At 40.7% G+C, this 16,500-nt stretch overlaps 1 protein-coding gene across 6 annotated transcripts in view; it reads right to left on the reverse strand.

Moving 5' to 3' along the window:
* The window catches only part of CAGE1 (cancer antigen 1), a 57,197-nt gene that overhangs the window by 24,331 nt on the left and 16,366 nt on the right, over positions 1–16,500 (reverse strand). For 4 of the 6 annotated variants that reach the window (XM_048225765.2, XM_057305080.1, XM_048225766.1 and 1 more), the window contains 2 exons: positions 12,420–12,569; positions 10,038–10,148 (listed from right to left, as the gene is read on the reverse strand). In XM_048225765.2, coding sequence (XP_048081722.1) covers positions 10,038–10,148; positions 12,420–12,569 — 261 coding nt within the window. Of the gene's footprint in view, positions 1–7,472; positions 7,581–7,807; positions 7,889–10,037; positions 10,149–12,419; positions 12,570–16,500 lie in introns of all 6 variants that reach the window. The other 2 variants (XM_048225767.2, XM_057305078.1) reach the window with 2 other exon arrangements.

The following is a 16,500-nucleotide window of genomic DNA, read 5'->3' on the forward strand; positions in this document are numbered from 1 at the left end:
GCTCCAAAGGTAGGGCTGAGTAAGGAAGAGGAAGAGTATCCATGTCTGGCCCTGTCCATAGCAACATACACTTGCCCAGAGTGGAGGAGGAAGTCTTCTTGGAAAGCTGCTTTCCACTCTGTGTGGACATAGCACTGAGGGGTGGATGGAGAGGTGGAGAAGCCAGCTGGCTGCTGGGGCTGGATGAAGGACCCTCAGTCCAGGTGTCACTGCTCGGTCATGAAGTCCTCCAGCAGAAGATTTCCTAGGTTGGGTCCCCGCTATGGCCCCTCTGTGTTCTAGATTTGTGGACATAGTTCCAAGTTAATAATGTATTAATTGCCCTAAGATACTATGAGTCACTGAAATCCAGATTGCTAAAAAAAAATAAGGTCAACACATCTTGTATTAGTTTTTTTAATTGCTGCTATAAGAAATAACCACAAACTTAGTGGCTTACAACAATAAAAATTTATTATCTTACAGTTCTGTAAGTTAGAAGTGTGACAGGGGTCTCCTCATTTGGCTAAAGTTAAGCATCAGCAGGGCTGTGTTCCTTTCTGAAGGCTTTAGTTCCCACCTTCTGAAGGCTGCCCACATTCCTTGGCTTGTGGTCCCCTGCCCTCATCCTCAAAGCCAGCAATGTTATGTCTCTAACATTCTTCAAAGTCCTATCTCTCTCTGACACGGCTGGATGCACGAGATTAGATTGGGCCCATCCTGATAATTCAGGATAATCACCTCCACATCTCAAGGTCCTTGATTTAATCACACCTGCAAAGTCCCTTTTGCCATAAGTGCCTAGATTTCTTATTTTATCAAGGGATGCAAAGTCCCTGTTGCCATGTCCGAGGACCAGGGTGTGGATATCTTTGGGCGGCCATTACTCTGCCTACCACCAGGATCACTGAGGCCTTCTATGATGAGGGGTACCAAGTGTCCTTGTAATACTGTCAAGCTGTTTAGCTCTACCTAGTTCATAATTCCGGGTTTCCTAAGGAAAAAAAATTTTTTTTGCTTCCATTAATACTTTTTCCTCATATGGGGTTGTCTTATACTCTGCTACTGTCGACTTACAGAAGAAGTGTGTCAAGGTAGACATAACATTTCACCAGGACAGTAGATGTATCCATCATTGTTATGAACAGCCTAGGAGATTGGGACATCTGAAGGCTGGCTGATTGATTAATTGATTGATTGATTGACTTCCCAATTCTTTCCACACAGGTTTTGAGATTGAATACATAGAGTAAGATATACATTAAGTACAATTCAAGCAGAATGTACAGAACAAGTGAAGGACAATATGCGTCTACGAAGACAGTGAACACCTGACTATACTCTGCCATGTGTTTGGTACTGAACTTCTCTGCAGCTAAAGCAAAACTGAAATCTGGCCAGTTACATGATTTTCATTATTCGTGTGATGAAAACACACCTGTTTCTAAAGACAGGTTTTTCCTAGTAGGTCTAAGGTCTCCAAGGAAGTTCTCATCCCTGTGGCACTAAGTGAAATAACAATCTCTCTGTAACAAATGGAGAAAGAGGTTTCCTAGGATTGCTGAGGGCATAACACCAAGCGCTTGGTAAAAGCAATTCTGTGAAGGCCAAGCCAGCATGTCCCACGCAGCAACTTTCTGAGAATCATCGGGACCCAGGTTGTGACTCTTTATTAAGCAGTGAAATGGATTTATGACCAACACAAAAACATGGAATAGAACAGAAGAATAAAAAACCAGTGTTTCTTCTGTGTGTGGGGACATGTGTATCTGACCATGAAGCGAACTGTGTTTTCCGCCGTGCTTACTCTGAGAGCCATGAGACAGCTGCACAGATCATCCTTCAGGGATGAAGAGTCCTTAGCAAGCTCCGAGTTGGTCAGTGAATAGGCTGATGTTAGATCCTCCAGCAAGGCTCCGTCGTGCAAGCGTTGCTTCTTACACCAGCTTCAGAATACGGTTTAGGAAAATCGAAGCCAGGAAGGTGAGGAATAGGGTCATAGTATCCCGTGAGGGCCCAGGGTGCTTGAGAGAGCAAGGAAACTGATGGTAAGGTTGACGTCTTCCTGTGGAAACTGAGGAGCAAGCATTGTGTTTGACGGGACAGCCATCGCATCTGTGACCGGAGTTCTAGTGAGCCCTCAATCTTCCTCAGGAGGCTGTTCAGTGGCAGAAAGGGCCACTAACTATAAAGTTTGCTCAAGGGAATACTGTGTCCAAATCCAGGAACTGGTGGGTATGTTTAATAGTTCAGAGGAACCATGAGACGCTGGGTTGTGATTGTTTTCTTTTGGCTCACTTAGAACATTCCTCCTAGAGTAGTAACTCTCTGCCTTGCATCATAGGTTTCCTTATTTTACGATTAAAGGAGATGAATATGAAAATAATCTGCTACCTTCTGAGTATTTCCTTGACTAGAAATAAACGTCTAACTTTAAAGACTACCAAAATAATAAATTAAATAAATGTTTCACGTAATACAGAGAGTACATTAGTAAAGTGTGTGTGTGTGTGTGTGTGTATACACACTATATACATAGTAAAGTATGTACACATGTAGTAAAGTTTAGTGACATATATGGTATGTTTTAGGATAGTATTTCAGTTTTTAATCTTCAACTATTATTTTTTTTTATTTTTTAAAGATTTTATTTATTTATTTGACAGAGAGAGACAGCCAGCGAGAAAGGGAACACAAGCAAGGGGAGTGGGAGAGGAAGAAGCAGGCTCCCAGCGGAAGAGCCTGACATAGGGCTCGATCCCAGAACGCTGGGATCACACCCTGAGCCGGAGGCAGACGCTTAATGACCGTGCCACCCAGGTGCCTCTAATCTTCAACTATTATAATAACAGTTAAAGGGTATCTTCTGTATTACTGGTTTAAAAACATTTTGTTTTTTAAGGATTTTATTTATTTCTTTGAGAGAGCAAGAGTATAAGCAGGGGGAGCTACAGAGGGAGAGGGAGAAGCAGGCTCCCTGCTGAGCAAGGGAGCCCGACGTGGGTCTTAATCCCAGGACCCTGAGATCATGGCCTGAGCTGAAGGCAGATGCTTAACCAGCTGAGCCACCCAGGTGCCCCTAAAAATATTTTATTTTTATAAAAAGATTCCTATTTTACTGAAGATGGGCTCTAGGAGGACCTTGAGAAATCATTACTATTAGCCTAACCTGAACCCTAAACCCCAGCACTGCTAACTAGATTCTTATCTGTTCCCTCTGACCAACTCCCTGACTTCGGTGTACCTTATCAAATGCTTCTAGGATCAGGAGACATTGTGCACTTGACAGTTAAATACCCACAGCATTAGAGCCTGGCAGTAGGCAAAGCTGGGGTGAAGACCCTGTCTCAAGCTAGAGGAGGTCAGGAGGTGAAAGGAGCAACAGGAAGTTCAGAATCGTGAAGAAGAACCAAAAGCAAGGGGTCAGAAGGGCTCCAAGAGAAGCACATGGCAAAGCAGTAGAGGACGTATGAGCCATCAGACTCAGCTCCAGCAGACCACGTCCTGCTGGCCTAGAGTTCCTTAGAGAATGAGAAGTGAGCCTTCCAGAGCACGCTTCTGCGTTTCAAAAACAAAGAACACAACCAAAACTCTTTATTTCAGGAAATTCCAAACACATAAAAAGGAAAGCGAGAAGTATAATGATCCTGTGTGCCCATCACTTAACTTCAACAATCATCAATATTTTTCCATCAGTTTTTCATCCATCTCCAACCTCCTGCTGCCCCAGCCCTGCCATCTTTTCATTCCCCTGGAGTATTTAAAAGCAAACCTACCCACTCTATGGGAGAAGATATTTGCAAATGTCTTATCAGATAAAGGGCTGGTATCCAAAATCTGTAAAGAACTTATCAAACTCAACACCTAAAGAACAAATAACCCAATCAAGAAATGGGCAGAAGACATGAACAGACATTTCTCCAAAGAAGACATCCCAATGGCCAATAGACACATGAAAAAATGCTCCGCATCACTAGGCATCAGGGAAATACAAATCAAAACCACAATGAGATACCACCTCACATCAGTCAGAATGGCTAAAATTAACAAGCCAGGAAATGACAGACGTAGGTGAGGATGCAGAGAAAGGAGAACCTTCCTACACTGTTGGTAGGAATGTAAGCTGGTGTAGCCACTCTGGAAAACAGTATGGAGGTTCCTCAAAAAGTTGAAAATAGAGCTACCCTACGACCCAGCAATTGGCACTACTGGGTATTTACCCAGTAGTGATTCGAAGGGGCTCCTGCACCCCAATGTTTATAGCAGCAATGTCCACAATAGCCAAACTATGGGAAGAGCCCGGATGTCCACTGACAGATGAATAGATAAAGAAGATGTGGTATATACATACAATGGAATACTCAGCCATCCAAAAAATGAAATCTTGCCATTTGCAACAATGTGGATGGAACTAGGGGGTATTATGCTAAGCAAAATAAGTCAATCAGAGAAAGACAATTATCATATGGCTTCACTTATATGTGGAATGTAAGAAACAGTGCAGAGGATCATAGGGGAAGAGAGGGAAAAATAAAATAATACGAAATCAGAGAGGGAGACAAACCATAAGAGACTCTTAATCATAGGTGATGGATTTTAAGGAGGGCATGTGATGTAATGAGCACTGGGTATTATATGAGAATGATGAATCACTGAACGCTACCTCTGAAACTAATAATATATGTTAAATAATTGAATTTAAATTTAGAGGAAAAAAATGAAGCAAACCTACCCATTCTATTAATTCACTCATAAATACTTTTCAATATGTAACAGATAAGGGCTTTTAAAAACACAATGATATTCGGGCACCTGGCTGGCTCAGTCAGAGGCGTATACAGCTCTGGATCTCAGGGGCTGTGAGTTTGAGCCCCACATTGGGTGCAGAGATTACTTAAGTAAAACTTTAAAAAATAAAAAATAAATAAATAAAAATATAATGATATCAAAGATATTAAAATTAACAATAACTTAAAATTATCTAACACCCAGACTGTGTTCCTTTCTCTGCTATTATATCACAAATACCTTTTTAGAGTAGGTTTGTTCAAATCAGGACCTACAGGTGTCACACACTGCATTTGGTTGATTTGTTCCTCGTCTCCACCATCCTTTAGTCTATACCAGCTATCCCTTCCCTCTCCCTCCCTTTTCTCGTGCCAAGTGTTTACTGATGAGAATCTTCCACACTCTGGATTTGTTATCATGGTGTCATCTAATACGTCTCTTTACCTACAGTCAAGGTAGTCTAGAAGCCTCCTTGCGGATCCAGTTGTTTCGGTGAGAAGACTTCACAGATCTGCTGTGTCTTGTCCTCCTGCATCACATCGGGGGCACAGGGGTGCGTGTCTCACCTTTAGCGGCTTGAGACTGATTAGCAGGCTCAGGGGCTTGCCAGTTTGACCCGTTCATTAAAAGCTCCCCCTCAGGGGCGCCTGGGGGCTCAGTCGGTTAAGCATCGGATTCTTGATTTCGGCTCAGGTCGTGATCTCAGGGTGGTGAGACTCAGCCCCATGCTGAGCTCCGCATCAGGCTCTGTGCTGGGTGTGGAGCCTGCTTGGAATTCTCTCTCTCCCTCTCCTTCTGTTCCCCCTCCCCACACCAATTCTCTCTCTCAGAAAACAAAAACAAAACCAAAAAAAAACCCAAAAAAACAAACCTCCCCCAGTCTTGAATATAAGGTTTTAGCAGCCATTATAATTGCCCCCAAAAGATCCCTTTTCTCTTCTGTTCTTAGTAGCTTACCTTTTCAGTGAAGGGCTCCCTCCCTCATGGATTATTTGGTTTCTCTGACATACAGTTTGTACAAGTAGACTGTAGCACATTTTAGAAATGACATAGTGTGTCTGACGTGCTTCTAGTTGTGTCCTCTTTCTCATGACAGCTTCCCACTGCTGGGAAGATGAAGGTCCACTCGAATTATCTTTTATGCCCGAAGCACAGAAACTACTAATGAATGACAGAATTGATTGAGGGCTCTCCTCTCATCTCCCTATGCTCAGACTTTACTAGTTTTCAAAGTCCAGCTGCCATTCCCTTCACGAGGTGTCCCAGGACTCCCCTACTTGGACAGTATCTGTTCCTCCTCTGAGCTTATCATTTGACAAACATCACCTCTGTTAGACCACTGGCCACTGTATCACTTTTTAAGGAACTTCCCCTTCACCCTTTGTGAACAGTTACTTACATATTTTATCTTCTTTTCTAGGTTTCTTAGAAGCAGAGATCATGTTTGATTTGGCTTTCTGCCTCCATAATGACTAGCATTTTTAGCCTTTTGTGAGATGCCAATAATTACTTATTGAAATTTTAAAAAATAATGAATTATGAGAAACTTTTGAGCCCTCACCACATTGGACTTTTTCTTCTCTCTCAAAGATGAATGGTTATGCTATGGATGTTTGGAGAATGCCAATTTTTAATAATTTAGAAATATGATAGACTTCTCTAATTAACTGCTATTAAAAAATAAACTACATTAATTAATCACCTTTTTGTTTTAGTGGGATCAACTCTGTAACTACCTAGATACCGAGATCACATTTTCCCTTTCTTACCACGTATTTTTCCTGTTTTATCTGCCTGTATTTTCCAGCTTTTTTGAGTTATAACTGACATATACACTGTGTAAGTTTAAGGTGTCCAGCACGCTGATTTGATACACTTCTCTGCTGCAAAATGATCACCACCACAGCACTAGCTAACATCTCCATTAAGTCACGTAATTACCATCTCTTTTTGTGGAGATGCCTTCATCTTTAGATGGCATCTAAAGTGAACAATTTCCCAAAGTATCCCTTAATCATAGTTGTTGTAAACAGCTACTGATACACTGATATTTAGAATGGTGAGAGCAGGGGGCCTGGCTGGCTCAGTCGGAAGAGCATGCAATTCTTGATCTCAGGACGGTGAGTTCTTGCCCCACGGTGGATGTAGAGATTACTAAAAAAAATAAATAAAACTTAAAAAAAAAAAGAATGGTGGTAGTTTATGCAAAAATATAAATGTGTTTCAGTCACTGTGGAAACTAGCATCCATTTTTTGATTTCTGCATTTTGAAAGAAATAAATCTGATTAGTCTAAACAATAATCAGGTAGGACAAAAAACCTGAAAATGCAAACTTCAATTGTATACTTTTATGGTCGAATAACGCTGCCACAGTGCCAGTGTGTGACCATTTTAATGAACAAATTTTTTGAAGGTTGATAGTTTTTTTTTTTTTAAGATTTTATTTATTCATTTGACAGAGAGAGACAGCCAGCGAGAGAGGGAACACAGGCAGGGGGAGGGGGAGAGGAAGAAGCAGGCTCCCAGCGGAGGAGCCTGATGTGGAGCTTGATCCCAGAACGCCAGGATCACGCCCTGAGCCGAAGGCAGGCGCTTAATGACTGAGCCACCCAGTTGCCCCTGAAGGTTGATAGTTTCTTAAACTTGTTAATAAAATGGTGCTATGGATAAGAATGCTAGCAAAGCAACAAAAGGTCTTCCTTACCAAGAAATCAAGCTCTTCATTCAGATTGTGGTACTTATTCAGTTTGGTTCCCAATAAGATAGGCACATCTCTAACATTCTTGGCTTCATATGAATCAAAACCTGTAACCTGAGATTTAATATATTTTGCTCACTTCCAATACTTTCACATTCCTTGGGAAATTTGACAATAAATACTTTATAAGTTTAACAATCAAAGAGCTCTTCAGTGGCTAGAATAATAGAAGTGTAGAACTTGGAGCTCGAAGGATTTCAGCAAATATACCAAAAGAACATAAATATTTGAAATTGTATTTCTGCATGTTAAAGACAGTGCATGGTAAAAGTTAAACTCACCTCAGTAACCTGATCGTGAAATGCTTTTTCTTTTGCAAGTAATTCTCTAAAAGCTGTAATTTTATCTTTATGTTCCAGTAGCTAAGGAAAAAAGTGTTTCATATTTCAGAAAAGAAGAAATAAAACTGCATTCGATAACATTTATAATAAAATCATAAAGCCATGCACTGTCTAGTCCCTGGTTTCTAAAGAGCTACTGTTTTTACAGCTCTTGTATAGAAGAGAGTTCACACAGCAGATCCGAGACTGCTCCCCTCAGGAAGGCCTGCTCTTCTGCTGCCGCCTGGCTGGCATCTGGGAATGTGGATTACAGGAGAAGTTCCATCATTCTGTAATCTGAATGGCTCGTTGTGCCTAACCCATTTGTACAGAGAGTGTCGTTTATACTGAATGCCTCTTTCCTTCTGGGGGGTCTAGAGTTTTACAGTGTGCTAGGGTGACATGCCTATCTGAGCAGCCCCCAATAAACCCCTGGGTCCTGGGTCTCTAATGAGACCCTGTTAAAATTTCACACATATTGTCACAGCTCATTGCTGGAAAAATGAAGTGCATCTTGTGTGACTCCACTGCGAGGGGGCTCTTGGCAGCTTGAATCTGGTTTCCTCTGGAATCTTCCCCAAGCCCCTTTTCCCTGTGCTGACTTTGCTCTGTAGTCTCTCACAGGGAAACACAGCTGTGACTATGACCATATGCACAGTCCCACGGGTCCTAGCAGATCACGAACCTGAGGGTGGGCTTGGGATCTCTGGGAGCTTATCCCAATATTCAATTGGGGTTTTTGGTTTTTGTTCTTTTTTGTTTTTTTTATTTGACAGAGAGTGACAGCCAGCGAGAGAGGGAACACAAGCAGGGGGAGTGGGAGAGGAAGAAGCAGGCTCCCAGCGGAGGAGCCTGATGCGGGGCTCGATCCCAGAACGGGATCACACCCTGAGCCGAAGGCAGATGCTTAACAACTGAGCCACCCAGGCGCTCCACAATATTCAGTTGATTTTATAGTTAGGCTATCAGAATTCTTCTTTAAAGAAAAAAAAAAACTACCAACTTTTCCTAGATGTAAATTATAATCATTTCTTATTTGTTCATTTGCTCCTTCATGAAAATAACAATAAATTTTAATATTCAATATTCAAATTTCTCCAAAAATCAGTGAGGTAAACTGTGAGGCACAGAATTATTTTTATTATGAACTATTTTCAATATTTATTTTATTTTTTAATTTTTTAAAAGATTTATTTATTTATTTAAGAGAGAGACAGAGGGAGAAGCAAACTCCCTGCTGAGTGTGGAGCCCTACACAGGGCTTGGGGTTCAATTTCACCCCTGAGATCATGACTGAACTGAAATCAAGAGTTGGATGTTTAACCGACCGAGCCAACCAAGCACCCTAAGAATTTCCAGTATTTAAAAAAATAGAGAAAAAACCTAAATGAACCTCGATGTAATAATCACCCAGCTTCAACTATTGATGGCTAGTGGCCAATTTTGTATCATTTATACCCCCAACCATGTCTTCTTCCCTCCAACCCCCCTTCACGGAGTCAAATTACAGAAACCACATCATTTCAGTAAATTTACCAAAACAACACAAATATCTGAAATTGTATTTCTGTAACATCCTGCTCCAACCCTCAGTGGGGCTTATTTTTGAAGGCCGGTTTAAGAAATAGAGAACAGGAGTTTCTCTGTGTATCTGTTATTCCTTGATCAGGTTAGACAGGAGACAAAGAGACTCCCCAGAATACCTGCAACAAATTTTCTATCCATCTCAATTCAAAGAAGTAATTTCCCTATAACACAGGACTGAATTTGTTTCTATGTTCCAAGATCCCATATTTGAGTACGTTTTCATTTCATTAGCTGTAAACTTGACACTTCTGTTTTCCTCTCACATTAGAACTGGCATAAGTTAACCTTCTGGTATCACCTTTTATTTTAGAGAGAGAGAAAATGAGTGGGAGGGGCAGAGGGAGAGGGAAAGAGAATCTCAAGCAGACTCTGAGCTGAGTGAGAAGCCTGATGCGGGTCTCAATCTCATGACCCTGAGATCATGACCTGAGTGGAAACCAAAAGTCAGATGCTTAACCAACTGCACCACCCAAGTGCCCTGCCAAAAACAAGTCTTTTAAAAAAGTCCAAATTTGGAGAATTTCTTTATACTTTTATGTTATCTTTTTGACTATTTTTCTACCAAAAATGATACAATTTTTAGAATAAAGAATAAATATGGTACCTCTTTATCTAAATTTTTCTTTTTAAGATGGAAGTGCTTCAATTTTTGTAGCATTGTATCATTAACTTTCTTGCTGTCTTCGAAATGTTCAATATCGGGAGTGGTGATGTCCTAGGAGTAACAGTTTGAGAAGCTGTATTAAAAAGGTTTCAGTAAAGCTAAAGGGAGGACAGAAAACACACACACAAAATTTCCAGAATAAGTGACCAAACCAAAAGAGATAAAATACTGAACTCAATTCTTCAATTACTCATAAGATATCCAATAAAGAGTTAGTATGGAAAGAATTCTTATAGATTCACACTTGGATATAAGTAATTGTTTTGGGGACAGATTAGTATAATCGCTGGGAAGTTAATCCCCATCTATAATAACAATACATGCTTACACATTCGCACCTACATCACATCTTAGCCTAGCCTGGTCAGGTTACAAATCCAAACTTTAGCCAAATTGCTATATCTGACACCAGAGTAATCAGACATCCTCAACAACACTGAAACTCTAGATATTTCAAGGGTGCCCAGAAAAAGGTATTTGTATGTATGACCTCAGGGTCAAAAATATGTGCATGAGTTGGACTGCCTGAGTTTGTATCTGAGTTCTGCCCTTCCATCCTATGTGAGAATTTGGACAAGAAACCCAACTGTTCGAAGCCTCAGTTTGTTTTTCCATGTTTTTATTTTATGTTATTTTACTTAGTTTATTTTATTTATTTATTTTTTAAAAGATTTTATTTATTTATTTGACGGAGATAGAGACAGCCAGCGAGAGAGGGAACACAAGCAGGGGGAGTGGGAGAGGAAGAAGCAGGCTCATATCGGAGGAGCCTGATGTGGGGCTCGATCCCATAACGCCAGGATCACGCCCTGAGCTGAAGGCAGACGCTTAACCGCTGTGCCACCCAGGCGCCCCTCCTACTTAGTTTATTTTTTATTTTTATTCTTTTTCCATTAAAAAAAAAAGCCTGATAATACAAAGAATGGCGTAAGGACTGGAGGAGATAACTCATGAAAAGCAGGGAGAGTAAACTCAGAAGACTTCAAGGACAGGCTGGGAAGTCAAGAAACATTTGTTGAGTGCCGATTAAGGGCTTAACCTATATTATGTACAGGGCATACAACGTACCAGGTCTCTGATGTTGAAGGCTTCCGTTCTAGTGGGGGTGGGAGACCCAGAACAAGCAAACATAATATTTGTTTGGTGTGGGATGACATCTACCGACAAGAGGGCTAGGACACATTCCTCCTTGGGAGGTGTGGTAGAGAAGCGGCAGCCTACAATTAAGGCAGAAAGAATAGCAGCTTCTGGTGACAGATGGGGGGTGGGGAGGCAAGCCTTATGGTGAGTAAGGAAATGTTTGAAGGAACGAAGTGGGATGGGAAAGTTTGTAGCTAAGAAGAGTCTGTGCCATATGCAGACTCACGTGTAAAAACAAAATTTCTGGTGGATATAGTCTGTGGGACACCGTTTTGTGATTTCTGCATAAAATGCTCAGCTCAGTTTCTAGCACTAAATAAACGCTAGTGTTCAACAAACTTTAGCTGAAGCACAATGGAAATAAGCATTGTGTTGGATCAGGAACATCACGGACCATGGCCCTCAATTTTGGCTCAGATGACCACACTTAGGATCAAAGAAATGGAGTGCCTGGGTGGCTCAGTTGGTTAAACATCTGCCTTGGGCTCAGGTCATGATCTTAGGGTCCTGGGATCGAGTCCCATATCGGGCTCCCTGCTCATCGGGGCGTCTGCTTCTCCCTCTCCCTATGCCCCTCCCCCTTGCTTATGCTCTCTCTCTTGCTCACTCTCTCTCAAATAAATTTTTAAAAAAAGATCAGAGAAATGGACATTAATAGAAGAGGAAGAAAGACAACTAGCTCATTTGAGAAGCTAGCAAATGCCATGCCCCGTAACCAGGTCTCTCATTAAATGCAGTGCTTGTCACCTCCCAGGGCAGTGGCAAGTATCATTTCCCCTACTTAGGAAGAGAACGCTAAGGCTGATAAAGGTAAAAGTCACTTGGGCAAGTCACACAGCCAGGAGGTGGTGAAGTCAGGATTTGAACTCACCTGACACCAACTTCATTCTTCAGTCCACCAATGTACACAACTCCCTACTGTCCCCCCTGCTGCCCCAAAGCTAAATTTTAGATGGGTGAACAGCTCACTGATGGGAACACTTACCAATCACTAGGAGCAGACTGAGCCAGACAACAAGACTACTGCTCTGATAGAGCTTCCAGGACATGTAAAAAGTACTAAACGAAGGGTCTTCCATTTCTTTCTCCCATAACTTAACTCTGTGGCTTTAGATTGCCCCTGTGGTTTAGTCCAACCTCGATATATCTCCCTCCCCCAATAAAAAAATTTTTTTTAATTACCTGGGATGTGAGAAGTCCTACCATCAGAGCCAGAACACTGTGAATTTTGGAGACAAGCTGAGAAGTTCTTTTCACATCTGGGGGACTCAGGCTCTCCTCTTCACCAAGTGAGCAATTCAGGAACAAATCAGAATGCACAATCTTTGCATCCTATGTGTATACAATTCACATGTGTCAGGATAAAGACAAAGAGTCTGGATTGCTCTTTATTTATTTTTTTAGAAATTTTTTATTATGTTATGTTAGTCACCATACAGTATATCCTTAGTTTTTGATGTCATGTTCCATGATTCACTGTTTGTGTATAACACCCAGCGCTCCATGCGATATGTGCCCTCCTTACTACCCATCAACAGCCTATCCCAATCCCCCACCCCCCTCCCCTCTGAAGCCCTCAGTTTGTTTCCCAGAGTCCATAGTCTCTCGTGGTTCATTCCCCCTTCTGTTTATCCCCCATTCATTCTTCCCTTCCTTCTTTAATCAAAGTGCTGAATTAAACACCACTCTCAAAAACTCTGAGCAAGGGTGCCAAATGAGAAAACTATGCAGCCAAAAATACTTTATCCAGCTAGGATGTCGTTCAAAATAGAAGGAGAGATAAGAAGTTTCCAGGACAAACAGAAACTGAAACAATTTGTGATCATTAAACCAGCCCTACACGAAATATTAAAAGGGGTCCTCCAAGCAAAGAGAGAGCCCCAAAGTAACATAGACCAGAAAGGAACAGAGACAATACACACAAACAGTCACTTTACAGGGAATACAATAGCACTAAATTCATATCTTTCAAGAGTTACTCTGAATGTAGTGGGCTGAATGCCCCAATCAAAAGACACAGGGTAACAGATTGGATAAAAAAGCAAGACCCATCAATATACTGTCTGCAAGAGACTCATTTTAGACCCAAGGACAACTCCAGATTGAAAGTGAGGGGGTGGAAAACCATTTATCATGTTAATGGACATCAAAAGAAAGCTGGGGTGGCGATCCTTATATTAGACAAATCAGATTTTAAACCAAAGACTATAATAAGAGATGAGGAAGGACACCATATCATAATTAAAGCAACTTTCCAACAAGAACATCTAATATCTAACAATTGTAATTTATGTAATTTATGCCCCTAACATGGGAGCAGCCAATTATATAAACCAATTAATAACAAAATCAAAGAAACAAATCGATAATAATATAATAATAGTAGGGGACTTTAACACTCCTCTCACTGCAATGGACGATCATCTAAGCAGAAGACCAACAAAGAAATAAGGGCTTTGATGACACACTGGACCAGCTGGACTTCACAGATACATTCAGAACATCCCATCCCAAAGCAAAAGAACACACATTCTTCTTGAGTGCACATGGAACATTCTCCAGTGTAGATCACATCCTTGGTCACAAATCAGGTCTTAACTGGTACCAAAAGATTGGGATCACTCCCTGCATATTTTCAGACCACAATGCTTTGAAACTGGAACTCAATCACAAGAGGAAAGTTGGAAAGAACTCAAATACATGGAGGCTAAAGAGCATTATACTAAAGAATGAATGGGTCAACCAGGAAATTAAAGAAGAATTTAAAAAATTTATGGAAACAAATGAAAATGAAGACACAACTGTTCGAAATCTTTGGGATGCAGCAAAGGTGGTCCTACGAGGGAAGTATATAGCACTACAAGCCTTTCTCAAGAAATAAGGAAGGTCTCAAATACACAACCTAACCTGACATCTAAAGGAGCTGGAGAAAGAAGAGCAAATAAAGCCTAAACCCAACAGAAGAAGAGAAATAATAAAGATTAGAGCAGAAATCAATGAAATAGAAACTAAAAAAAAACCCCAAAAAACACAAAAAACCAAAAACCAGTAGAACAGATCAATGAAACTAGGAGCTGCTTGATTGATAAACCCCTGGCCAGACTTAGCAAAAAGAAAAAAGAAAGGACCCAAATAAAATCATGAATAAAAGAGGAGTGATCACAATCAACACTGAAGATATACAATTATAAGAACGTATTATGAGCAACTATATACCAACAAATTAAGCAATCTGGAAGAAATGGATGCACTCCTAGAGATGTATAAACTACCAAAACTGAACCAGGAAGAAACAGAAAACCTGAACAGACCCATAACCAGCAAGGAAATTGAAACAGTAATCAAAAATCTTCCAACAAACAAGAGCCCAGGGCCAGATGGCTTCCCAGGGGAATTCTACCAAACATTTAAAGAAGAATTAATACCTATTTTTCTGAAGCTGTTTCAAAAAATCGAAATGGAAGGAAAACTTCCAAACTCTTTTTATGAAGCCAGCATTACCTTGATCCCAAAACCAAAGACCCTACCAAAAAGGAGAATTCCAGACCAACATCCCTGATGAGCATGGATGCAAAAATTCTTACCAAAATACTAGCCGATAGGATCCAATAGTACATTAAAAGGATTATTCACCACAACCAAGTGGGATTTATTTCTGGGCTGCAAAGTTGGTTCAACATCCACAAATCAATCAATATAAAACACTACATAAATAAAGGACAAGAACCATATGATCTTCTCCATAGATGCAGAAAAAGCATTTGACAAAGTATAGCATTCTTTCTTGATTAAAACTCTTCACCGTGTAGGGGAGCCTGGGTGGCGCAGTTGTTAAGCGTCTGCCTCCGGCTCAGGGCGTGATCCTAGCGTTATGGGATCGAGCCCCACATCAGGCTCCTCCGCTATGAGCCTGCTTCTATCTCTCCCACTCCCGCTGCTTGTGTTCCCTCTCTCGCTGGCTGTCTCTATCTCTGTCAAATAAATAAAAAAAAAATCTTAAAAAAAAAACCACAACTCTTCACCGTGTAAGGATAGACGGTACATACCTCAATATCATAAAAGCCATCTATGAAAAACCCACAGCGAATATCATTCTCAATGGGGAAAAACTGAGCGCTTTTCCCCTAAGGTCAGGAACACAGCAGGGGTGTCCACCAAAACCACTGCTGTTCAATGTAGTACTAGAAGTCTTAGCCTCAGCAATCAGATAACAAAAAGAAATAAAAGACATCCAAATTGACAAAGAAGTCAAACTCTCATCCCAAAATTGCTAGAATTCATACATGAATTCAGTAAAGTTGGAGGATATAAAATCAATGCACAGAAATCAATTGCATTTCTATACACCAACGAGACAGAAGGAGAAATTAAGGAATCGATCCCATTTCTAATTGCACCCAAAACCATAAGATACCTAGGAATAAACCTAACCAAAGAGGCAAAGGATCTGTACTCAGAAACTACAGAATACTCATGAAAGAAATTGAGGAAGACACAAAGAAATGTAAAAACATTCTATGCTCATGGATTGGAAGAACAAATATTGTTAAAATGTCTATGCTACCTAGAGCAATCTACACATTCAATGCAATCCCTATCAAAATACCATCAACTTTTTTCACCAAGCTGGAACAAATAATCCTAAAATTTGTATGCAACCAGGAAAGACCCCAAATAGCCAAAGGAATGTTGAAAAAGAAAACCAAAGCTGGTGGCATCACAACTCCGACTTCAAGCTCTATTACAAAGCTGTAATTATTAAGACAGTATGGTACTGGCACAAAAACAGATACATTGATCAATGGAACAGATTAGAGAACTCAGAAATGGACCCTCAACGCTATGGTCAACTAATCCTTGACAAAGCGGAAAAGAATATCCAATGGAAAAAAGGCAGTCTCTTCAACAAATGGTGTTGGGAAATTGGACAGCCACAAGCAGAAGAATGCAACTGGACCATTTCCTTACATCATACACAAAAATAGACTCTAAATGGGTAGAAGACCTAAATGTGACACAGAAATCCATCAAAATCCTTGAGGAGAACACAGGCAGCAACCTCTTTGACCTTGGCCACAGCAACTTCTTGCTAGATACATCTCCAAAGACCAGGGAAACAAAGGCAAAAATGAACTATTGGGATTTAATCAAGATAAAAAGCTTTTGCACAGCAAAGGAAACGGTCAAAAAAAACTAAAAGGCAACCTACCAAATGGGAGAAGATATTTGCAAATGACATATCAGATAAAGGACTAGTATCCAA

This window comes from Ursus arctos, unplaced genomic scaffold (genome assembly GCF_023065955.2).
Source record: "Ursus arctos isolate Adak ecotype North America unplaced genomic scaffold, UrsArc2.0 scaffold_31, whole genome shotgun sequence".
Taxonomy (NCBI): domain Eukaryota; kingdom Metazoa; phylum Chordata; class Mammalia; order Carnivora; family Ursidae; genus Ursus; species Ursus arctos.